General features: G+C 41.1%; 2 protein-coding genes across 2 annotated transcripts in view; one reads left to right on the plus strand and one right to left on the minus strand.

The window, feature by feature from the left end:
* LOC124612340 (ADP-ribose glycohydrolase ARH3-like) overlaps window positions 1–10817 on the minus strand; it is a 34238-nt gene extending 23421 nt beyond the window's left edge. Inside the window, exons 1-3 of the mRNA XM_047140492.1 lie at window positions 10680–10817; window positions 10376–10541; window positions 10193–10292 (exon numbers count right to left, since the gene is read on the minus strand). Coding sequence (XP_046996448.1) covers window positions 10193–10292; window positions 10376–10541; window positions 10680–10697 — 284 coding nt within the window. The 5' untranslated portion in view covers window positions 10698–10817. The remainder of the gene's footprint in view (window positions 1–10192; window positions 10293–10375; window positions 10542–10679) is intronic.
* A 33-nt stretch (window positions 10818–10850) lies between these two features.
* The window catches only part of LOC124612341 (quinone oxidoreductase-like), an 81608-nt gene continuing 66306 nt past the window's right edge, over window positions 10851–26152 (plus strand). The window contains exon 1 of the mRNA XM_047140493.1: window positions 10851–11526. Coding sequence (XP_046996449.1) covers window positions 11209–11526 — 318 coding nt within the window. The 5' untranslated portion in view covers window positions 10851–11208. The remainder of the gene's footprint in view (window positions 11527–26152) is intronic.

Here is a 26152-nt window from a genome sequence, read left to right on the forward strand (position 1 = left end):
AGATGTAAAAAGTCTTTGCGGGAGTATTCCTTCAGTCCTTTATGGCCTGTTGGTTGTGTAGCAGGTGGTTTCGCTGTGTGAGGCAAAAATTTGGTGACTTTGAAGTCTCCAGTCAACAAAAATGGTGCAGGTAGCTGAGCAATAATTTGCATCATGTCTGCCCTAGTAATGGCAGACGACGATGGAGTGTAAACAGTTCAAATGGAAAATGTGAAAGTGGGGACAGTAATTCGGACGGCAACTGCCTGCAGATCGGTGTGCAATGTGATGGGATCATAGTAGATATCATCCCGAACCAGCAACATAACCCCCCCATGAGCCGGAATACCTGCCACAGGGGGTAGGCCAAAATGCACAGAGGTATAGTGTGCCAAGTCAATATGATCACATGGGCATAGCTTCGTTTCCTGGAGAGCTACTATAAGCTGACAGTGCAAGCGTAGCAGTAACTTTAAGTCCTCTCGGTTGGAGTGAATGCCGCGAATATTCCAATGAAGAAGTGCCATCGTGAGAAGAAAAAGAAAAAGGAGAAGCAAGAAGGGGTCACCTCGAAGGCCGCTGAGGGCCTGGCTACGAGCGAGCACTGCTGCCGCTATCAATAGGCAGAAAGTCGTCATCCATTTTTTCAATAGGTTCGTTGGCCACCATGTTAAGATGGTTGGGAGGGGGAGCTTCCTACGCCGGTGAACGGCCAGATGTGCGGCTACCAGCGGCGCGGCCAGGCGAAACGGATGACGGCCTGGGGCGGCAACCGCTGGGTGGCGCAGGAGAAGAAACACGCCGTGGCGGAGAACTTTTCTTCCTATGAGCCTTCTTGGAAGGTCGTTTAGTTGAAGTACTGGTCGATGGCTGGGAGTTCGGTGTACGTAAGAAGTCTTAACGGGACGGTTCCCTCTTGAAGGCCCATGCATCTGACTTTTGGGTCTTAGTCTTGGCAGAAGCTGATTAAGGTGCTTGTGTCTTGGGGGTGACTGGAGGAAGAGGAGGCGTTGACCAGGCGATCTTAGCACAGGCCGAACGGACGACCGAAGCGCTAAAGGTCAGATTGCATGTCTGCGTTGAAACCTCCCTGGTAGGCCGAGGAGAGGCGAGGACGGTACTGTATTTCCCCACTGGGAGCAGCGTGGGCTTCCTATTAGCAAAAAGCTTGTGAGCAGCTGAGGTGGACACTTTCTCTTTGAGCCAAATTTCCTGTATACAGCGTTCATCCTTGTAGATGGGATAGTCACGAGAGGACGCTGCATGGTCACCCCGACAGTTCACGCTATGAGGAGACGGAGGTGGACAGTCACCCTCATGGGCGTTCCTGCCACAAGTGACGCATTTAGCTGCATTAGAACAAGACTGGCAGGTGTGGTTAGAACGCTGACACTGGTAGCAGCGCATAGGTGTCGGGACATAGGGGCATACAGAAATAACCTCATAGCCCGCTTTGATGCGAGACGGCAGCTGAGCACTATCAAAGGTCAAGAAAAGTGTCCGGGTCGGTACAAGGTCATTGTCGACCTTTTTCATGACCCTACGGACAGCCATCACGCCCTGCTCAGCGAGGAAAGACTGAATCTCCTCGTCAGTCAATCCGTCGAGTGATCTACTATATACCACACCACGCGACGAATTCAAAGTGCGGTGACCCTCCACCCGGACAGGGAACGTGTACAGGAGTGTGGCCTGAAGGAGTTTTTGTGCCTGAAAGGCGCTCTCAGTTTCCAACAACAAGGTACCATTACGCATCCTGGTACAAGACTTGACAGGTCCGGCTATGGCATCTACGCCCTTCTGAATAACGAAAGGGTTGACAGATGATAAATCCTTTCCGTCCTCAGATCTAGAAACTACGAGGAACTTTGAGGCAGGCGGTAGGTACTTTTGTCACTGGTGGCTGCTCAAGTTTCCGTTTTTGGGCAGAAGTCGAGAGAGAAGAAGAAGAGAAATCCATTGCGGATGAATCCCCCATGATTGCCAGCGTCTCCGATGGCGCGCTCCTTCCTTGGGGGGACCCTCTCAGAGGGCGCTCCCGCCTTAGGTGAATGTTTACACCTCAGGTCACACCTCCCGAGAAACGGACAGAGGGACCAATCGGCATGGTCGGAAGGTGTCAGCTCTGGCAATCACCCCTCCCCCGGCCTGGCCTTTACCAGGGGGTACGCACGTGCCCTACTTGTCTAGCCAGGGCGGGGAATTACGCTTTAACCCTGTCACAGGCTACGCGTGCGAACGCGTAGTTCGCCTTCAGGCACGCACAGAGAAAAAAAAAAAAAGAAGGAGAGAGGGAGAGAAAGGACAGACGGTCTCAAACGCCGAGGCGGAGGCCATAGGGCGGACAAGAAGGCAAGGAGAAGAAGGCAAGGTAAAAAGTAAGGAAGACAGTGAGGGAGGGAGAAGGACAAAGAAAGGAAGGAAGGAATAAACCAGAATAAGCGAAAAACCAAAATGACCACAAATGTAAGTCGTTGAACCATCCATCTCCGGGTGAAGGCGCGAACTACCCCCTCGAGGGGGGACGGACTCCTTTTAGTCGCCTCTTACTACAGGCATGAATACCTCGGGCCTGTTCTTACCCCAGACCCACAGGGGGGACTAAGTTGGAATCATTCACTTAAGGTGGCCAATATAATCGGCTGCCCCTCAGAATTCTAGATCTGACCATAAGCATGATATGGCAATGTACATGTAAAGGTGCAAGTTTGAGACCCCTCAATTCCTTATTTTTTTAAGTCCAATTTATGACTGACTGAAGATTAAAGATAGTTTGCTTCACTGTCTAACCCATCAATAATAGCAAATACTTCCAAAACCAATTCTGCCTTACAGCTCATGGCTGCGTTAAGATAAGAACATTTTACACTGAGAGTTTTCTCACCCAACAGTAGCCACTGGGTAACAGCCATATGACACCCACTGTCCAACCAGGAAACGCAGTGCAGTGCAGCACTATCAGTATTGTCAACTGTCATTTTCTTATTTGCAGTTTTAGTATTTACCTTGCAGTTACACATTGGATTTCGCATGCTTGAAACTTGGTGTGAATTTTTCCAGAGATGCAAAATAGGTGTAACCAGACAAAGGTCTAACATTTGAGATACATTATTCGCTTTGGGTTTAAGACAATGGCGAAGGCAACAGAGGTAGCTTGGAATCTCTAATTCAAAGCAACAAAAGCCAAACACATGACTATTACTGCAGTTTTGCTTGAACATCATTAGTTCACTCATTGTGTATGGCTTTGCAATATTGTTACTGGCGACGAGTGGTAATGCATTTATGTTAACTTCACAAAAAGAAATTAATGATCGAGTCCTAACAAAAGACATACTCAAGTTATGTGCAGCCTAGACACAATATTTTGCATCTGGTGGCTCAAAAAAAGGATGTTTTACACTACAAAATCCTCCCCGGGGGTGTGCCTATCACAGCTGGTATTTGTTGCAGACAACTAAGGCACTTTTTGGTCACAATGTAAGAAAAACAACCTTCAAAACTGCATCACATATTGCTACAATAAGGTAATGCACTCTGTTGATTTACAAACAAAACTATCCACAAGTTTGTTTTAAAAGCCACCCCTCACTACTTCTTCTAATCTTACACCCTCAAATGTTTATCATTCTAGCTCCTTATAAAAAAAATTGCAAGAAAATACTTCTCTGGACAAAAATGCACTTCAGACCTGGTTTGACAACATCTTTAACTCAGATCACATAGAATTCTACAGGTGTTGAATTGGTAAATTAAATGAGCATTGTCAGACTGTTCTAGATAATTTAACAGAATAGTATTTTGATTAACTTCTCCACAATGTAAAATAAAGGATTTAGTATTAGATTATGCAATGTACTAACACAAATGAAATACCGTTTACCTCAGAAACCATACACAAAGTCTACTGTAATAAAACATAAGGTATCCGTAACACAAACAAGCTTATATTGGCACAAATTAGCGATATACAGGGTGTATCAAAACGAATAACCGATTTAAAAAAAAAATCATAACTTACGTTATTTGAGATATGTCCATGAACAACATACTGACTCAGATGTTGAACGCTTCCACCATAGTTTCACAAGGAGTCCGCAGAAATCTGTTTGCCATGCAGCTCGACAGGCCCCCGAAGTCCATCTGGCATGTGTTATGTCGACATTTACACATGAAACCACACGAAATTCAGCTACTGTTCTTGGCAAAATTGAGGATGACAGTTCTCTTCCGCACTTAGTGTTTAGTGACAAGGCAACACTCCACCTAAATGGAAAGGTGAACCTTGATAATGTGAGAATATGGGGTATGGGACAACCATATTGAGTTATACAACATGAGATGGACTCTCTAAAATTTAATGTGTTTTGTGCAGTTTCATGGGAAAGCTGTATGGTCCATTTTTTTTTTTTTTTTTTTTTTTTTTTTTTTTTTTTTTTTTTTTTGCCAAGAACACTGTTACAGGAAGCACATACCTTGGTATGCTTGAGAGCTTTCATTTTCCACAGATGGAGACAGATTCGAACGATTTCATTTACCAACAGGACGGGGCACTGCCGCACTGGCATCCGGAAGTGCAGGAATTTTTAAATAAAAGGATTACTGAACGATTGATCGGTCGCACTGGGTCAAATTATTCAGCCTTACATTATTGGCTTCCAAGGTCACCGGACCAGTCTGTGTGATTATTTCTTCTGGGGATTATAAAAGACTGTTTATGTGCCTCCATTACCAACAACAATGAATGAACTGAGGCATTAGATAACAGTGTCTGTGGAAGCCGTAACTCAAGACATGCTCGCTGCAGTGTGGGAATAACATGAATACTGCATTGACATATGCCGTGCACCTGAAGAAGGCATATTGAACACCCATGAAAAGGTAAGAAAAAAACTGGGTTTCCCCATTCATAAAAAGAATCATTGTATGTGTTTATTAGTTTCAGAAATATAGATGTGCCAAATCAGATTATACTTTTTGATACACCCTGTGTTACTCACACTGAACTTGGAAACACACTGTTTACTTGCTGCCCCATGTCATGCTCAAGTAATATAGAAATGTGGCAGTTCATAAATAAAATAAGACTTCCTTATTGATTTGTGATCTGGCTGCCCCTAGCTCTGTCACAAAACTGACAGAAATTTGGTCTTCAGTGAGACTGGAAACATAAACAAAGCAGCCATCGCTTCACAGGCGACCATGTTACCTCAGAGCTAGTGAAGAGCTACAATATTTGTCTCTCTGTTATTGCCCCAGTGGTGGATACAACGGCTAAATCACAGCATAAAAGACAAGATTAGTTGCAATTTCCACATCTAATGATGTTCCTGGGCTCAAAACCCTAGACTGATAAAACTTATTTCGCACCTTATGTGCAAATCACTCAGGTTATTTAGCAAAAATTACACGAATAGATCAAGTGAATTCAGCAGGATAATTCTGTGCCATCCATGACGTACCTCATCATTCACAGACTTGCCAAACATTTCCTGCATTGTTGTCAAGATTCAGTTACACTACTAGGACGAAGAATACCAGCCGATGTCTTACTAGAGTCAGTTGCGAAAACGCGACTGCCAAGGATCAGAATACTAAAAGTATATGCCACTAAGTCTTATTTGCACTTCTGTAACTAGGTCTAGGGAATAGAGCTCGGTTACAAACAACACTCTGATACGTTGAATGCAAAATAAACATCATACACCAGTAACTGTCAAACTTGTGTGTGTTTTTCTGTCTTAAGTGTACTGAAAACTAAGCTCATCACTAGATGTGATTCACATTTTTGGAGCATCTCCAGTGTTTATACTGCTAACATTATGAGTAGGCAATACATTTTTATTATAATTATACATTTAAAAAGTATTTTTCTTGAGGATGTCAAATCAAACACCTTTCAGCCATCTAATTTCCAAACTTATTTTATTTGACTACCAGTTTCAGCAATTTACTACGCATTCTTCAGGCCCCTGACTGATGTGTAAGATGATTCCAACCTTGACTCCAGTCAAAATAGGGGCCAGAATTCAAATACTGGTACCTGTAGATTTCTGCTTGATACAGCCACCACTTCAACCATCATCTGGCAACTGTAGTTGGTTTTATCTAATAGTTGGCAAATGATGGTTGAAGTGATCATTATATCAAGCAGAAATCTACAGGTACCAATATTTGAATGCTGGCCCCTATTTTGACCAGAACCAAGGTTGGAATCTTCCTATACGGGGTTCAGTCAGGGGCCTGACGATGGCATAGTACATTGCTGGAACTGGTAGCCAAATAAAATAACAGTTTGGAAATTAGACAGCTGAAGACTGAAAACCAAAATAACAATAAGAGTTTAACAAAACAGGGCTAAGAGCAGAGCCCCTACATGTTTTCTCACGTTCTTGCAGTTTGATCTTAATTCCTAATAGCTGAAAGCACATGTTAGTGTTAATGAGTCCTTTCGGCTATCAGAATATTTATATGGCATTATCAAAATTTAATTGGTTTAACACTATTACCTTAAGCAATACTCCAATTTGGATTGAATATGACTCTGAATGTAATGTTCAGTCCAACTCCTGACAACTTATGGGATGATGTCTGAACTGTTCTGACTTTGTGTTATCAGTCGCCTGAATTCTGGGAAGAATTGTGGCGTAAGTCAATGCCAAACACAGATAAGAGCAAAAATCTTCACTGCTGTAAGGGGTACTCACCTTTGCTGCATGTTCCACATATCATAATTAGTAATATAACGAACTTCATTTTGCTGAAAGACCAGGTGTTCACAAGTCTTTAAATAAAAATCTGTGAGCAGCAGAAATGCATGAACGGAAACAGCCTGAGACGTGGCGCTGTACTGTCATAATATTGTGCACACTCAAGCTGATACTGCCCATCCAGAGGTAGGGTGAAATGCGACATATTGCGGAGGACAGCTAGGCTTTGGTGGGTGGCTATGTTGAAATAGGCCATATCTGGCTTGAGGGTTTATGGGGTTGAGTTGGTTTGGTACACAGCTTTGAGTTGGGTTGAGTTCAGTGGGGTGGGGTTTTTTCTAGGATGGTTGGTGTGGTGTGTTGTGATGTTAGTGTTTCTTGTTGGATGGGAAGGTGGGGTGTGGTGAGGGATTTTCACGCAGGGCATTGTGTTCAGAGAATTAAGGTGTGTTATTGTTTGGGTATTTGCAAAATGATTGCGAAAGTTATTCACTGATTGATTTGACACAAGATATGAAGAGCACATCAGGGCACAAAAATACAGCACAAACCACTCCACATTCGAAGACTACCGTAAACAGAAACACCATAGACTAAGCAAAATAAAGATATAGGAACATCATACAAACTAGCAAAGAAAGACATCCCCTGCCTCTTCAAGAAAATCTCACTCTTTCTTACTCTAAATTTCCCCTCCTTTCACTCCTTCAACGCTTGTTCCTCACCCCCTTTCCCTTCAAGTCACGCTCCATTCCACTCGTCTTTGCCACACCCCTCCCACCTCACCACCATTACGACTTTTATGACTTATGAGCTGGATAGTAAGCCAAATTGTAAATATTTTACATTACAGGCAACTGACGTCTTCTATTTAAATAAAATGAATGCATTTGGAGACAAAAGTACACGTTTCCTCATAGTTGGAAAGACCGATTTAAAATACCTTCAATAATTATAAAGCAACTGCAGACAGTACGCCCACACAAATGAAGAATTTCGCCATTTTTATCCTAACATACGTAAAGGAATCCGTCACTGTCACAATTATCAGAGAGTAGATTAGTGGCAATAACAAGTTTAGTAGATTAGCTACAGTTAAAATTTGTTAGCAAACTTTACAGAAGTAGTCTGAAGTGGTTGCTTAAGCCTGTTAATGTAAAACTTGTCACAAATCCTGAATGCTCTCACTCCATGAACGGATTTACTGACCACTGTGTGTATGAAGGAAGGGGGTCGACAGAAGCGTCCGATACCACGCGTCGGCTTTGACCCGTGACGTAAGGGTGTTGTCGTGTGTGACGTCATGACGGCGCGGAGTTTGGTTTGAGTGTGGCTGTCTCCAGTTCTGTTATATCTTATTTTATTTACTTTTCTGATCTGTTCGTGCTATCTCGTGAGATTTCTTTTTTTTAATTTAAAAACACTTATTACTTATTTTAATTATCTGTTTCCTCGAATTTCTGTTTTAGTTTATTATATTTATCTTTCTGATCTGTTCGTTCTATCCCGTGAGATTTTTTTTTTAAAAGACAAAAAACACTAATCAGCTACTGAAGCATCTTTATCTTCTATGGGTTGCAGGGGTTACGACCCCTGGGGAGGTGGGTGGGTATTCATGCATGGCTGTCTCCACTTACACGTTGTAGCTACGCAAGGCGTCTAAATTTGTTTATATTTAGTTTGCCCCCCACCCAAAACACCCCATTTCCCGCGCTTGTCCCGTTAGTGTCATTAGGCTTCTTGTGGAAAGTGTGTGTGTTTGTTTTTGTTTCCGCCATATTTGTGACGTCATGGGTCAAAGCAGACGGGTGGGATCGGACGCTTCCGTATTTCCAAGGAAGGTATCCAAACAGTACCATTGCTAAGAAGTGAACAGAGCTTTGTACTGTTTATCTACCCTGACCAACGTTTCTGAAACCTTGACAATGAAGATAAGGGTTTATGCAAGATACACGCACATGAAATGTAATTTCATAGAAGCTGAGCAGGACCGACATGAATGGACAGAATAAGTAATGGAAAGTCCTGGACATACTAAAGGAAGTATCCTACAGGAGCAGAAAGAACCAGCAAAGCTTACGTCGAACAAATGATTACAGAGAACTGCATATGATAGCAAGCAAAGGAAGAGGCAGGAATCACGGCTCACAGGCAAAATACCAAGAGCTATCAGCTGAAAGAATATAGGAGAGTATTCAAAGTAAAAGAACATGACTGGAACAGAGTGGTAAAAGTGTGGTGGTGGGAAGGATACATGAAAATGGAGAGACTTACATGCACAACAGTACTCCCCAGAGTGTGGAAGTTTCTCATTACTATTTTTTTTTATACAATACCGAAAAATGTGCTCTTCACTTTCCGACCTCCCCTGTGTACCATACTTAACATGGGGTGGAGCAGCAGGTGTGTGTGTGTGTGTGTGTGTGTGTGTGTGTGTGTGTGTGTCTCAAGAGGGTTTAAAAATAACTTTTAGATAATCTGTAAATGCAGGGAGCATCATATTTTATGACAGACTGCCCTTACACAAAGGGTGTAAAAAAGGTAATTTTAACAGTAAATTAAACAACTACAGATTGTGTACGATGTAAGAATGTAAAATGAATTATTTATTTTGGATTTCTGTAAATATACACAAAATTGTGGGAAAAGTGTTTTAAGATGCTGCTTTTTTGCACTTCCATTATTTTATGTAATTCAATATACAGTTCATCTACGCTGCAATGCAAACATTGTATACAATGTCTCAGATGGTCAACATCACTACCGACACAGAGAAGGTTGAAAAATTAATTTTTCAACATTACTGTACTGTAAATATTTGTGCACGATATTAAATTGTGGCCTCTAGATATGCAAAAAGAAATGAGCAAAGTGGAATGTAGCGTTAACGCACTCGACTCACAAGCAAAAGAAGTGGTCTTTAAATTCCGTGTACAGTGTTTTGAGACTCTGCTTCACTGCAATTTTCCTTCTAGTTACTTTGAACATTTTTCTTTTCTGATGGGCTTTACTGAAAACACTGCACCAGAAATGAAAACACATTTAGAATCAACTGTTACTGGGCTCATACATTAATCTTTTTTCACTGGAATTGAGGTCACTCAAAACTTTCTCAGTCCAGTTTTCTAACCTACCATATTGGTCGTCAATAATACAACTGTAAGCTACTCGTCACACATGGAAAAAAAATGAACTTTATTAAATCTTTGTTTGTGGCTACAAGGGTTGGTAAAGTCACTTTTTCAAAAACAAATTTTGCAAAGTTCAGGGAGAAGGGAGGCGGGGCGAGTAAACCAAACGGGAGTCCACAAACTGTAAATAACTAAATCAACAAGAGACTGCAATCTAATATTCCACAATTCGGCGATTCTGGCGTGATGCACCATTACACTGCTGTGTCAAAAGCGAAAGTCACTTATTACTGACATGCTGACCTGTCGTCGTGATATGTAAGGGTTAGTTTCTAACTTTATAAACACTTTTATTCCACTGAAAGTACTTACTTCTTCGCCATATCTTGGGGATCAAAGCCACGACAATCTATCAGTGATTCCGCCACGCACTTCGTCATTGCAGTGTCATCTGTATATTGTTTTATTGGAGCTGCAAAACAAAAAAAAATGTACAAGTTTTCTATGCGTTGTAAACTGCAAGGTAGATGTTTACATTCAACAAAACCCCGGTACCTTTGAAAGGCGGGCCTTCAATTTTGTCAAAATATTGTTGAAGAACCGCTTTCGAAACACTGCTATCTCCCTCATATGGAGCACCCAGACAGTCTCCAAGAAGGCTACCTAACATACAACCGCGGAATTTCTGCGACAGTGTGCTGAGATCCATCTTTGTCATCACCTTCATTTGAAATAATCAGTGTGTTTATTTTACAACATGATTACTATCAGAGATCTTAACTGAGCAACGAGCTGATCATCAGTTCATTTCCATATTAAAGTACGAATTAATAGAAAAAACTTTATATGTAAATCTTACAGGCAGAATTCGTTGCATGACTGCTTTTGCTCGAGTAAGGTAACAAGGACGCTAGCGTAAGGGTATGACACGACCTTTTTTATTAGCACCTGTTACGTACTAGCAGTATTTGTGTAACATCTGTGGAAATACTGTATAATTAGACCCTTGAAATGTGCGAGAAACCGTGTAATTACACGTGAATTACATTGTACTAGACGTTGAGTTGTATAATCTGCTGTCGGTTTTTAAATAATATCGTCACAGCCAAAGCCATAGAGGAATTACAATTTTCAACCCAGTATTATTTTCAGCATTACATAATGAAAGAATAGCACCCAAACACCCAAAATTAAAGCCAGACAATAACACCAAATGACCTTGGGCATGAATTTCCATTTTTCAATGCTGCTGAACTCATTCTATGAAGACTATCATGCCTGCTAACTACCCGTAATATTTGCGAAGTGACTGAATCTTGAGAAATTGTTTCTTAAGAACTACGAAAATTATACTAGTCTAAAACTTGAGTTTTAAGTACGTTAGGACTATGTTTCCCTTGACCGTGAACCGTTTATCTCTAGCTTTATATGTTGATAAGAGGGGCATGGCACAGTTGTTAAAGATGATGAAAGCAGTGCGAGTTCACAAATTTGGCGGGCCAGAAGTTTTAAAAACTGAAACCATCCCTATTCCAAGAATAAAACATAACGAGGTGCTTATTCATGTTAGGGCCGCTGGTATTAATCCCGCCGACACGTACATTAGAAGTGGTGGTTATGGACTCTTGCCAGAACTACCTGCAATTCTGGGGAAGGATGTAGCTGGAGAAGTAGAGGAAGTCGGCGAAACGGTGAAGAACTTTAAGGTATTACGCATTAGAGCCAATAATACAGCACAAATTATTTAGAGGTCCATGTTCCCACTCCAGATACTCACTCCCCGTTTCTTTTCTCTTTTCCCTTATCCTACTTTTTGTAAATTTCTTATTGAACGATTGCTAATTACAAGGAATGATCATCTCACAAAGTTTACATGACTTTTTTCGCACTTTGTATTCAGCACCAAAGCTAAGCCATCTTAATTCCCATATTTCTGCCCTTATAGAGTTACTTGTTCCATCGCAGTGCACTCTTTAGTAACCCCTACCTGGCCTGATTTTCCCTTTTCTCTCTTCATAGCCATCTTCCATCTCCCATGACCTGCTCCATCCAATATTGTTTTGTGTATGGCAATACAGATTTTATTGAGACTAGATCTAAAGCTTTCTCAAAAATTCATGTTCACCAGGTTGAGTGCAGTTCATTGCTTACTCACTGCTCTGTTTTATGATTTCATTCAAGATAAAACTACAATTTAGCCATTGTGATATATAGTCTTCTAATGTGAGTTTGTTTTTTGCCCTATTAAAATTCATGTTTTTCCCTATTTAGTTGCAAATAACTTTAGTGAATGTCTCGTACATAATATAGTGGAGGCTGATAGGCACACTGATTTTTAAATTTCTTTTTTGTCTCCTTGTGTATGAACTAAAGCAATTACAGCTTTTAAAAATTGTTTCACTTCACAGACATCCTGTAAATAATTTTGTAAGTTCCTTTTGTACCATTTTCCCTTGAGCTTTAATCATTTCTACTGAAACATCATTTTCTTGTGCCTGTCTTTCCTCATATATTTCATGGCATCATCTAACTTGTCTCCCAAAATGTTGTTGATTTTCATTATTAACTAGCTATGTTTGTGGTCCATCTCTTGAACAAGTATTTAAAGAAATGTTGAAAAGAAATGGTTCACTTGTTACAGTCCCCAATATCCCCATGGACTGGAACAGCATAACCATGTCCTTCGTCAGGGCTTTGATTATCTATCATCATGCCCAGAAATGATGGAAATTCTATCCAAGATCCTTCCCACCCCTATTAAAGTGGTATTCCATTGCCCATCAAACTACACAACATCCTGGTCCATCCCTATGCCACTCCCACTCTCAACCCTTGCCACAGGGATAATATCTCTGTTGAAGACCCAGGTACAAGACCTGCCCAATAAACCCACCCAGCACTTCCTACTCCAGTCCTGCCATAGGTGTATCTTACGAGGTCTGTTGAAAAGATTGCGGAACTTTGTGCGCAAAATTTTTCTAGGCTTACCTTTTACTTGCTGTGCATAATCTACTTTGAAATACTCTCCTCCACAAGTGATACACTGCTCCCAACGCCGTTTCCACTTCCGGAAGCAGTATTGGTAGGCCTCTTGCTGGACTGCACAAAGTACTGTCTGTGAATATTCTTTTATCTTGTCTGTCATTGCAAATCTTCATCCTTTCAATTGAGTTTACAGCTTCGGAAAAAAAAGGTCCGCAGGTGCCAGGCAGCACAATGACTTTGTTTTTTGCGCAATAGCTACACACCAACAGGGATGAATCTGCAGGTGCATTATTGTGACGCAAAGAGCCATGAAATGTCTCACCACGTCAGACCATTTCCTTCTCACATTTTCTTGCAGACACATCCCAATAGTACCACCGATTAACAGTTTGTTCCTGTCGCACAAATTCATGATGAATTAACCCTTCAAAGTCAAAGAAAACTTGCGGCATCACTTTTACATTTGACCTGACCTGACAAGTTTTTTTGGTCAGGGAGAACCTTTCCTGACCCATTGTGGAGACTGAACCTTGGTCTCAACATCATAACCATATATATCAGTCATGATTTTCTTAAGAAATATCTCGCTCTCATTTGCATGATCCAAAAGCTCTTCACAGATTGTGATGTGAAGGTCTTTCTGGTCTTGGCTCATGAGCCATGGGATGAACTTGGCAGCAGCACAATGCATTCCAAGATTCTGTTTCAGGATTTCATGACATGGTCCAACTGAAATGTTACATTCTTGTGAAATCTTTCAGACAATCAGTCTGCAATTGGCACGCTCAATTTCGTTGACGTTCCTGGACGTATTGCTCCTCTAACTTTGCCGTCTTGAAATTTGCAGACTGTGCAACACAATGTTCTACTCAATACAGCACCGAACAGTAGCCAACAGACATACAACAATGGCAATTACACATTAAACACAGGTGTGTGCAGAGATGCCAAGCGCATTTCACTCCAACACACCAGTGTCTCGAAATTACGAATGTTCCACAATTTTTTCAACAGATCTCATACACCATAAGAGGCAGGGCCACCTGTGAAAGGAGCCATGCCATACAGCAACTCTGCTGCAATCACTACACAGCTTTTTATGTCAGTATGCCAACCAAACAGCTGTCCACCAGGATGAATGACCACCAACAAACTGTAACCAAGAACAAACATGCAACCAAACACAACATGCTTGACTTAAAGGGCTGCGTCACAACCCAAACAGTCTGGATCCTTCCCTCCATCACCAGCTTTTCTGAACTAAGCACTTTGGGATTGTCCTTGCTACACACCCTTCACTCCCAGAGTCCTCCTGGCTTCAACCTATGTTAACCCACTGTCCCAACACCTTCCACCCAACAGTTTTCCTTCTCTGTCCTGTAACCTCCTCCCTATCCAAGTCATATTCATAATGCGCTGCGTCTCACTGACTCCGATACCTGTGCATCCCATGCCTAGACCAAACACCTGCCACCCCACCCTCCCGCACTCCGAGCCAGAAAACCCGCTCCTACCTCTCACCTTCTCTCCCCCTATCCACCCCACCCGACAGAATTCCCAACTTCCAAAGCCCAACAACTGAAATCCAATCCCAGCAAGTGAAACTATTCTATGCAATTATACTAAGTAAAATTTTAACAGGGCATGGAAAATGGGGCATGTGAGTAGAGGAGTGAATTACAGAGTGTTCTGGATAGGCTTATTAGCACTATCTGGAGTTAGAACTGGTGGGTCAGGCAAATAGACATATGTTTATTTATTGCCATTATTTCTAGGTAGTTCATCTTTGTCCCTTTTTGTATGTTACGAGAGGCTTCATTTTGCACCTTGTAATTTCAGATTTAAGCAAATACTGTGCTGAACAGCACATTGAAGTGTGTGGTATCGAGATAACAGCAGATAGTGCACGTGTTATTATGCTTAAAACAGTTGTAATATATTGTATGTTTTTCAGTCGTAGTTGCACATTTTTTGTTTTATTTATTTTATTTTTATTTATTTATTTTATGTTCACAGTAAGGCTCTTTTAATTTCTTGGATCATCTTGAGATCTGTGTGTTTGTATCAGAGTCACACATCAGAATAATTTTCTGATTTCTGATGTGTGGTCGTGATACAGACTCAACAGGTTGCTGACTCAACCATGTAGACCTGAGGATGGTCCAGGGGGCCTGAAACTAGTCACAGTTTAAAAAATAAATGAATAAATTTCAAAAAATGTGAGCTGGACTGAGAAATAAACAATATATAAAAATTGTTTAAAAAGTGAATATAATTACTGTTCTCTCAAGATGAATATGTTGGCTTTAGTGAGTTATTAAGCTGTCAATTTACAGGACACCTTGTGGAAATCTGGATTTTTTTTTCCTGAGACACATTGAATCATTTCTACTGCACCTATCTAGAAAAACTAATTCATTCAGTGTAATGGGTGACTTTAATGTGAACTTGTTAACAGATAATAGAAACAGAGTAGACCCTGACACCTGATGTGCTCTTAGAATGGAAGTGGTAGACTTTCCAATTAGGGTAACAGCCAGTTCCAATACCGGTAGTTTGTAGAGATGTATAGATATAATAATTACCTGTCAAAAATATTATTAATGGCCTTTCTGACCATGATGAACAATTCCTCACCATAAACCATGTAAATGTACAGAGAAAAGTAAATTTCTTGATAGTCTCCTCGGGTTTGCTGCTGGTTCCTAAAAATCAACATGATACGATATTTCAGTGATACACCTATCTGCTGTCTTCAGGAGAATGCTACTGCTGTTGAGTCCCACTGAAAACTGATGCTGAGGCTGCAAGTTGTCATCTTATATAGGCCTATGTTTCTTGCATGGCACATGTTGCACCCACTACAATCACTGGCCCCAAGACTGGGCTGATGGTGCCACCCCTAGTAGAACACTGGCACAAATAATATATCACCCTCAACGACTATATTCAAACACTTGGGCTAGCCACAAAAAAGAACATTGTGTTTTGATTCGAGGTAGTAAAAGATTTCATATCCTGCTAAGAGGAAAACCCTTATCTTCAGTAATCAAATTGTCTGCCACCCTAACTTCAGGAGCCTCTTTATAAACACTGTTCCACAAACTGCAAGTACTGGCAACTATCAAAGTCTTATCAAATTTCTTTGGGGTACATTGTTTAAATGAAGGACACAGGATGAAATTTGATGAGACTCTGATAGATGTCAACACTTCAGCTTTTTGAAATAGTATTTATGAAGAGGCAATTGAAATTAGGTTGGCAGACAATGTGATTAATAAAGATAAGGGTTTTCCTTTTAGCAGGCCATGGAACCCTACACATGCATCAAAACATGACACTCTTTGGTGCAGCCAGCCCAAGTGTTTGAAAATAGTCTTTGAGAGCAATATATTATTGGTGTCAGTGGTCTACCAAGGGCAGCACCACCAGCCCACATGTGGGGGCAGCAACTGTGGCAGGTGGCACTCAGCAACAGCAGCATTCTCCTGAAGATGGTGGACAGAATGATTGACAAAATATTGCATCATGTTCATTTTGTGATCTGGCGGCAAAAAAGGAGACTTTCAAGAACTATTACACTGGGGAAGCCTACAATGTCATAAAAGAAAATATCATTTGAAAAACTTGACGATTATAAACAAACACACCTTGGACAACTTTGATCGTCAGGTATGATACAGTATGCGAATTGGTGTCTATATATGCTGCTGTTGGTGTTAACTCCAAATTCAATACATGTATTAATGAATTTTATTTGAAGAAATGTTTCCCAGTGAGATAGTAAGAGAAAACCTGTTTAAATAAGGTTATAAGCTTTGGATTACTAATGGCAGCAAAATTTATTGTAGAATGAAAAGTGAGCTTTATGCAGCAGCCGAGGGATCAATTGATCCCAATAAGATTAGACCTTGCAAACTGTACAGTAGAATTCTAAACAAGACCATCAAAGAACATATTCTTGAAAGCAGAAATTGATACCTCAATCAACAAAGTGTAAATTGATACCTCAAACAACAAAGTAAAACCTATCTGGAACTTCAAAGAAGGAAGGGAAAAGCGCAGTTTGTAGTTAAAATATCCAAATAAAAAATGAAGACAATCTTGTTAGTGATGGAAAACAGTTGCTGATATATTCAACAAAAGCTTTTTAACAGTAATGGGACAAATAAGATCCTGAGGCTCCGTAAATGAAGCCATGAATTTTCGTTGAGCCAGTGTACCTTGAACAGTGAAAAGTAAAAACTCTCCTAGAGTTGACAACAGTTATGAATGGCAGCTTGCTCTAAATGTAGAAGAATATACACAAATGTAGCTGAGTAGGAAAAACAGTTCCATAATATCTGAATACAGCATTAGTAGTGTGCTGTTTGACACAGTTATGTCAATCAAATATCTAGGTGTAACATTGTGGAGCAAAATGAAATGGAAGGAACATGTAAGGATGGTAGCAGGAAAGGCAAATAATCAAATTTCATTTCTTAAGAGAATTTTAAGAAGGTGTGGTTTTTTGTAAAGGAGACTGTGCGTAGAACTCTAGTGCAACCCATTCTTGAGTACTTCTCGAGTGTTTAGGATCCACACCAGGTGCAGATTAAAGGAAGACATTAAAGAATTTGGAGGTCAGCTGCTAGATTTGTTACTAGTAACATCAGTCAACACGTGAGTGTTACTGAGATACTATCTTAACTCAAATGGGAATCCCTGGAGGGTAACTAACAAAACACTATTGAGAAAATTTAGAGAACCGACATCTGAAGTTGACTACAGAATTATTCTACTGCCTCCTTTGTACATTTTGCATAAGGACCATGAAGATAAGATAAGAGAAATTAGCGCTCATATTGAGGCACATATACAGTCATTTTCCTTTCACTCTATTTGCATGTGGAACAGGAAAGGAAATCACTAGTAGAGATGCAATGTGCCTCCACCATGCACTGTACAAGGCCTGTGGAGTATGCTGATGTAGATAATGAAGTTATTAAAATGCTGCTTCAGCCATGTAGCTAAAATACTTTTCCATATTTTCAGGGCATCATTTAAGCAAGGAATAATTTCTAAAAGGCTTAAGTATGCAGTTGTAAAACCACTGTATCAGAAGGGAGATAAGGCAGATAATAACATCTGCAAATCTCACTACCCACAAGTTTTTCTAAAAACTAATACATGCCAGGATCATTAAGCACCTTAGTTATCATAACATCATCAACAAAAGTCAGTTTAAATTTCAGATACGGTTATCAGCAGAAGATACAATACTTACATTTGCAACTGATGTTTCAGTGTTCTACAACAAAAAAATTAAAATGGTTGGAGGATTCTGCATCCTAACAAAAGCATTTGAGTATATCAGTCACCAAATACTTTTACACAAAGGTACATACTTAGGTATAGTGAAGCAGCAGTAAAGTTGCTTAATTCATACCTTTCTTTCTAACAGAAAGCAGAAGGTTGTACTGGTTGGTTGAGAAGGTGTTCAGCATTGGCAGAATGGGTGTCATCAAATGTGGAGTGCCTTGGGGCTCAGTTCTGGCTCCCTAATTTTTATTATTTTATTAATGGCCTACCTCTTTTCATAGAATATTGTAAATTAACCATCTCTACTGATGAGTGATGACATTATGGCACCAATTAATAGTTCTGTGCCGGCCACTGTGTCCGAGCGGCTCTAGGCACTTCAGTGCGGAACCATGCTGCTGCTACGGTCACAGGTTCGAATCCTGCCTCGGGCATGGATGTGTGTGATGTCCTTAGGTTAGTCATGTTTAAGTAGTTCTAAGTCTAGGGGACTGATGACCCATAGTGCTTAGAGCCATTTGAAGCATTTGAATAATTCTGTAGACAAACATAAGGTGGAACCTAATAAGTTTTAGGAATATTGTGAAGTGGTTAAACGGGAATGGTATTTCTGTTAATTATGGTAAAACAAGTTTTATTCAGTTTCGCATAATCTCTAAAGCTGAAGAAATATGAGAAAAATGAGGTGGTTGGCAGGTAGCTAGTGTGAATGCTTCAAAATACCTGGGCTTACAATTCAATAACAAATTAAACTGGGCAAACCACATCCTGTGAACACGCAAAAGACTGTGTTCTGCAGCTTATACTTTACACACCATTTGCGCTTCTAAAAATATGGAAACCACAAAATCAGTTTATTATTGTTACTTTCATGTCATGCTGGTGTAGGGAATCACATTTTTGGAAATCAGCCACTGGCTAGAAAAGTGCTATATGCACAGGAAAAAGCCGTAAGAAACATAACTGGAATCCATACCCTAGAACTGTATGCAGAAATCATTTTGATGAACTTAAAATCCTCACATACACTGCACAATATATATTATACATCTACATAGATACTCTACACTGTACAGTGCATGGTGGAGGGTACCCTGTACCACTACTAGTCATTTCCCTTCCTGTTCCACCCGCAAATAGAGCGAGGGAAAAACAACTGTCTATATGCCTCAGTATGAGCCCTAATTTCTCATATCTTATCTTCATGGACCTTACACGCAATGTATGTTGGTGGCAGTAGAGTAGTTTATCAGTCAGCTTCAAATACCGGTTCTCTTAAATTTTCTCAATAGTGTTTCTCAAAAAGACTGTTGCCTTTCCTCCAGGGATTCCCATTTGAGTTCCCATAGCATCTCTGTAACACTTACATGTTGTTTGAACCTATTGTTAACAAATCTATCAGCCTACCTCTGAATTGCTTCTATGTCTTCCTTCAATCTGACCTGGTACAAATCCCAAACACTCGAGCAGTACTCAAGAATTGTTTGCACCAGCATCATTTTTGTGTTCTCCTCTACAGGTGAACCACTCTTTCCTAAAATTCTCCTAATGAACCAAAGTGGGCCATTCACCTTTCTTGCCACAGTTGTTCACACGATCGTTCTATTTCATATCATTTTGCAATATTACAACCAAATATTTAAATGACTTGACTGTGTCAAGCAGGACACTGGTATCTAAACATTACAGGTTTGTTCTTCCTACTCATCTGCATTAACTTACATTTTTCCACATTTAGGGCTTGCTGCTGTTCATCTCACCAACTAGAAATTTTGTCTAAGTCGTCTTGTATCTTCCTACAGTCACCCAACTTTGACACCTTATTGTACACCACGGTATCATCAGCAAACAACCACAGATTGCTGTCTACCTTGTCTGTCAAGTCATTTATGTGTATAGAAAACAACAGTGGCCCTATCACACCTCCATGGGGCACTCCTGACAATACTCTTGTCCCTGATGAACACTTGCTGTTGAGGACAACATATTGGGTTCTGTTACTGAAGAAGTCTTCGAGCCACTCACATATCCGTGAACTTATTCCACATGCTTATACCTTTGTTAAAAGCCTGCAATGGGGCACCATGTCAAATTCTTTCCGTAAATCTAGACATATGGAATCTGCCTGTTGCCCTTCATCCATAGCTTGCAGTATATCTTGTGAAAAAAGGCCAAGCTGAATTTCGCATGAACGATGCTTTCTAAAACCATGTCAATTCATGGACATAACCTCTCAGTCTCAAGAAAGTTTAATATATTTGAGCTGAGACTGTGTTCAAGGAATCTGCAACAAACTAAAGTTAGGGATATTGGTCTGTAATTTTGTGGGTCCATTTTTTTTGCCCTTCTTATATACTGGAGTCACCTGAGCTTTTTTCCAGCCACTTGTGACTTTGTGCTGGGTGAGAGATTCACAATAAATGAAGACTAGGTAAGAGACCAATGTCGTAGAATACTCTTTTTAAAACTGAACTGGGATCTCATCTGGACCTGGTGACTTGTTTGCTTTCAAATCTTTCGGTTGTTTCCCTATGCTGGGGATCCTTATTCTTATGTTGCCCATACAGAATCTGTCCAATATTCAAGTGACAGTATGTTTGCACGAGTCTCCTGTATGAATGATTTCTTGAATGGTAAATTTAAAACTTTGATTTCCATTTTGCTGTCTTCAACTGCAAATGTTTGCAAGAGTCTCCTGTATGAATGATTTCTTGAATGGTAAATTTAAAACTTTGATTTCCATTTTGCTGTCTTCAACTGCCACACCAGACTGGTTAACAAAGGACTGAATGGAAGCCTTAGACTCACTTAGTGATTTTACATATGACCAGAACTTTTTCAGGTTCTTTTGCTAAGGTGTCATGGTGGTAGTTGTTTGCTCCTCCCATATATCTTTTCACAGACCCATGAATCTCTACTAACCTTCGCTTGTTGTCATTTGTGCATTCTTTTTTGAATCAAGAGTGCAACAGCCTCTGCTTCCTCAGCATCTTCCAGATTTCATTATTAAACCATGATGTATCTTTTCCATTTCCACTTACTAGGCACATAACTCTCCATACCACAATTTACAATCTGCTTAAACTTTGCCCAAAATTCATCTGCATCCATCTTACTGGAATTAAGCAATATCAATTCACTGCCCAAGTGAGATGCTAATAATAGATTATCTGCTGTGTCTGGCAGACACACTCTCCTAGCCTTCTTGACTAATTTATTAACTTTTACAATCATAGAAGCTATAATGACATCATGACCACTAATTTCCTTATTTGTACTGACATCATCATTAAGGCCTGGCCTGTTCGTAGCTACAAGGTTTAAGATATTTCCATTGCATGTGGGCTAGCTGCTCAAGACAGTTTATAGAAAATGTGTTCAAAAGTATTTCACATGATTATCTGCCTGTAACCCTCGAATCCATAGGCATCCCAGTCTATACTTGGTAGGTTAAAGTCGCCCTCCAACCAGTATTACTTGTCTGGGTATTTATGTGCTATTGACCATAGACTTTCTTTGAATGACTCTACGACATTATCTTCACATTAGCAAAACAAGCGACACCTGTGGTGTCCCTTGCAACACATCAGATTCTCTGCCACCGCAACACCCTGAGGTTGCAGCCTGAAGGTGACTGACCAAAGCCAAAAGTGCATTCAGCTATTCATGAGCTGCAGCCTTCCTCCTGCATCTGTACACAGCATGCTCACATCCTAACCATCCTAGCAAGACTAACTGAAGAACTAAACTACACTGCCTAATACCGTTTAGGGCCTCCATGAGCACGCAGAAGTGCTGCAACACTACATGGCATGGACTCAACTAATATCTGAAGCAGTGCTGGAGGGAGATGATGCCATGAATCCTGCAGGGCTGTCCATAAATCCGTAAGCATATGAGCGGGTGGAGATCTCTTCTGAACAGGACATGGCAAGGCATCCCAGATATGCTCAGTAAGGTTCAAGGTTCATGTCTGGGGAGTTTGGTGGCCAGCGGAAGTGTTTAAGCTCAGAAGAATGTTCCTGGAGCCACTCTGTAACAATTCTGGATGTGTGGGGTGTTGCGTAGTCCTGCTGGAATTGCCCAAGTGCATCGGAATGCACAATCGACATGAATGGATGCAAGTGATCAGACAGGATGCTTACGTACATGTCACCTGTCAGATTATCTGGATGTATCTGGGGTCCCATATCACTCCAGCTGCACATGCCCCACACCATTACAGAGCCTCCACTTGCTTGAACAGTCCCCTGCTGACATGCAGGGTCTGTGGATTCATGAGGTTGTCTCCATACCCGTACACGTCCACCCGCTCGATACAAATTGAAATGAGACTCGTCCGATCAGGCAAAATGTTTCCAGTCATCTACAGTCCAATGTCAGTGCTGATGGGCCCAGGCAAGGTGTAAAGCTTTGTGTTGTGTAGTCATCAAAGGTGCATGAGTGGGGCTTCGGCTCCAGTGTTGAATGGTTTGCATGCTGACACTTGTTGATGGCCCACCATTGAAATCTGCAACAGTTTGTGGAAGGGTTGCACTTCTATCTTGTTGAACAATTCTCTTCAGTCATTATTGATCCCATTATTGCTCAATCAATGTCAGAGATTTGATGTTTTACCATTTTCCTGATATTCATGGTACACCTGTGAAATGGTCGTACAGGAAAATTCATACTTTATCTCTACCTTGGAGATGCTGTGTCCCATCACTCATGCACCAAATAAAACACCATGTTAAATCTTGATAACCTGCCATTGTAGCAGCAGTAACCACTCTAACAACTGCGCCAGACACGTCTTGCCTTATGTAGGTGTTACCGACCGCAGCGCCATATTCTGCCTGTTTATATATCTCTGTATTTGAATACACATGCTTATACCAGTTTCTGTGGCACTTCAGTATATAAAAGCAGGCAGAATCCTAGATATGCAACTTACTACACTCCTGATGTGTCACCAATTGATGCTGGTGTGTTAATCAGCTGTGGAGCTGGCTGTTCAGCAAGCAACTACTGTGCTACAGACTGAATGGATTTACACATACAAAAACACGAGATTAAGCCCCTAAAACACCCCTCACATCCAAATTGCTATTGAGTGGGTCCAGGAACTCACTTCTGAGCTTAAACACTTCCGCTGGCCACCAAAGTCCCCAGGCATGAACATTATTGAGGATAGCTGGGATGCCTTGGAATGTGCTGTTCAGAAGAGATCTCCACCCCCTCATACTCTTGCAGATTTATGGACAGCCTTGCAGGATTCATGGTGTCAGTTGCCTCCAGGACTACTTCAGACATTAGTCGAGTCCATGCCACGTCGTGTTGCGGCAATTCAGCGAGTTCGCGGGGACCCTACGCAATATTAGGTAGGTGTACCAGTTTCTTTGGCTCTTCAAAGTACAATAGAATGTAACCATAACTAACTAGTAAAACTGATACATTCAGTGTCTTGTGATATATTCACAATATGGATCAGTGGAACATGAAATCAACAAATAAAGATAGAAGTCGTTATGTGTCTAAGGTGCCATTTAACTCAACTTCCCAAAACTGTGACAAAGAATGAATGCAGAAGTAGCTGGGTGTGCTCCATGGCCAGAAGCCAATGCCCAAGTTGTCCCAGTCTACTTTCATTCAACCACAATGGAATACTGGGAGCCCAGAAACTTGCATGTGGCAGTTGTGCTTATACCCATATTACAACAGCCTTCCAGGGCCCAAAGAGTTTGACAAGACAAGTGAAGAGTACTAAACCTTGGCACAGTTGTTTTCACATTAGCCTCAGCCTGCACCTGAGTTGTTTCCAGATTCTGGGGTCAAGATGATTTGCTGATAATGTGTCAACAGATTCTTCAAGTCAGTGTAATTTAGCAGTTATTCAGTCTTTTGTGACATGTAATGCTTTCAAGTCTAAAGGGGTACAGACTTTGACCACAGTCTTCAGTATGGGCTGATGAGCAGCCTATCCATCTATGTTTGCCACAAGGCAATTCATCAAGATGGCTTGCAGGTATTAACAGCTGCAGGGCATGAACATTTGGACTGTTACACAGTAACCTATCCAGTACTGCTTGTGAGAGCAGCTATGTCATACCGACTCTGCTGCAGTAATCCAATATCATATTGTGCACTCTTGGTGTTTTTATTTGTAGTGGCAGCTTTGAAATATTCTGCTTATTGTAATTTCCCACTTTTTACAGTGCTGATATTAACAGAAGTCTTCTTGGCCACTCAATCAGGTGCCAGTGTCTGACTTGTACAACATTCAAATGACAGACATCACTGTGACTATCAGGTGTTTCTGTGACGGCAAACTGTGAAAGGAACACCTCTGAGTCAAGTACAGCTACAGTGAAGTGGGCAGCAGGTGGAATGGTGTCAAAGTGACCACAGGAAGACCAAGTAAGGGGTGGAAGTCAGGCATAAAGGGAAGAGCAGCTCCCTCGACAGCTCAGCACATCACAAATTCTTGTTGATGATACTGAGGTGTGTCACTGAAATACTGTGCCAAGCAGACATTTGTACCTAGCCCACAAAGAATCCTACATATTAATCATTTATGGGAGAGGTACAGCATGCCATTCCTCAACTGCTGGTAGTACAGGGATGGACCCCTTACAAACTCCAACCAACCTTAAATGACTTTTAGTTGCTGATAAATTGTCAAAAGCAGACATTTATTAAGGAATGGTATTTAATTTTAACCATTTGAATGACACATGCAGGACATTACTACTTTTGGGTTCAGTGAGGTGCAAAAGTCGGATTAACTGAAGCCTTTGATACTGTTTTACCAACTCATAACCAAACTATCACCTTCCAATCTAACATATACCTTGAGATATGCTACAGATTTATCTGTCACCACAACAAACATTAAAAAAATCATATAGTCACAAAAGGTGATATTCTGTTCTCTATCTGTTTGTGTATGTATTACAGCACTCAACCCAACATGATTAGTTCATGGGATGAATTTATAGAATAAAAATCTGCTTCAGTTGCCAGTATTTTCTTACTTTATTCTACAACCAGTTTCTAAGCTTACATCTTCAGATGCCACCAGTTGTGAACAAGAGGAGGGCCTACTAAGGTGCAAGTATATGGTGTGACATACTAAAATGAAAGCCACAGTTGTGGAAATTGATGTATTACATAATTATGGGAATATAAAAGAGTGGCAGTTGGGCCAGCTACTCACGTAGAATCGAGCCGTGTCAAGCAAGCACATGGGACTAAAACAAAAATACTTACCTTGGGAAGGGTTCTGGACAGAAATGAACTCAATGATAATGTAAAAAAAATAAGTAACTGAACTCATGTGTAGGACTACCAACCACAGCACCCACCTGGACAGATCTCACGTAGAACCATTACCCTCAGCCCTGGTCCGCAAACAGATTTCCCATGCCATATCCCCACACATCCCCCATCCTCCCATCACTTCAAGAACCAGCTACAAAGTAGTGCCCCCTTCTTCACCCAATATCATCCTGGACTGGAACAACTGAACTGTGTCTTTCGCCAGGGCTTTGATTATCTATCATCATGCTCAGAAATGAGGGACATCTTACCCAAGATCCTACCCGTCCCTCCTAAAGTGGTGTTCTGTTGCCCTATCAACCTCCACAACATTAAAGTGTATCCCTGTGCCACTTGCAATACCAACCCTTTGCCACAGGGTTCATATCCGAGTGGAAGACCCAGGTGAAAGACCTGCCATAAACCCACCCAGCAGTCCTGTCAGGAGTTTATCCTACAACATCGGAGGCTAGCCATTTGTGAAAGCAGCTATGTCATACCGTCTCTGTTGCAATCATTGGTCAGCTTTTTATATTGGCATACTACCAATCAGCTATCCACCAGGATGAATGGCCACCACCAAACTGTTGCCAAGAGCAAAGTGGACTTCCCTGTGGTACAACAATAAGCTATACATAACATACTTGATTTCAGTTTCTACTTCACAACCTGGGCCATCTGAACTATGCATGTGTGACTTAGCCTTACGAGACATTCTGCCACCCTCGAAAGATTTTGGCCAAAGCC

Source organism: Schistocerca americana, chromosome 4, assembly GCF_021461395.2.
Source record: "Schistocerca americana isolate TAMUIC-IGC-003095 chromosome 4, iqSchAmer2.1, whole genome shotgun sequence".
NCBI classification, from domain to species: Eukaryota; Metazoa; Arthropoda; class Insecta; order Orthoptera; family Acrididae; genus Schistocerca; species Schistocerca americana.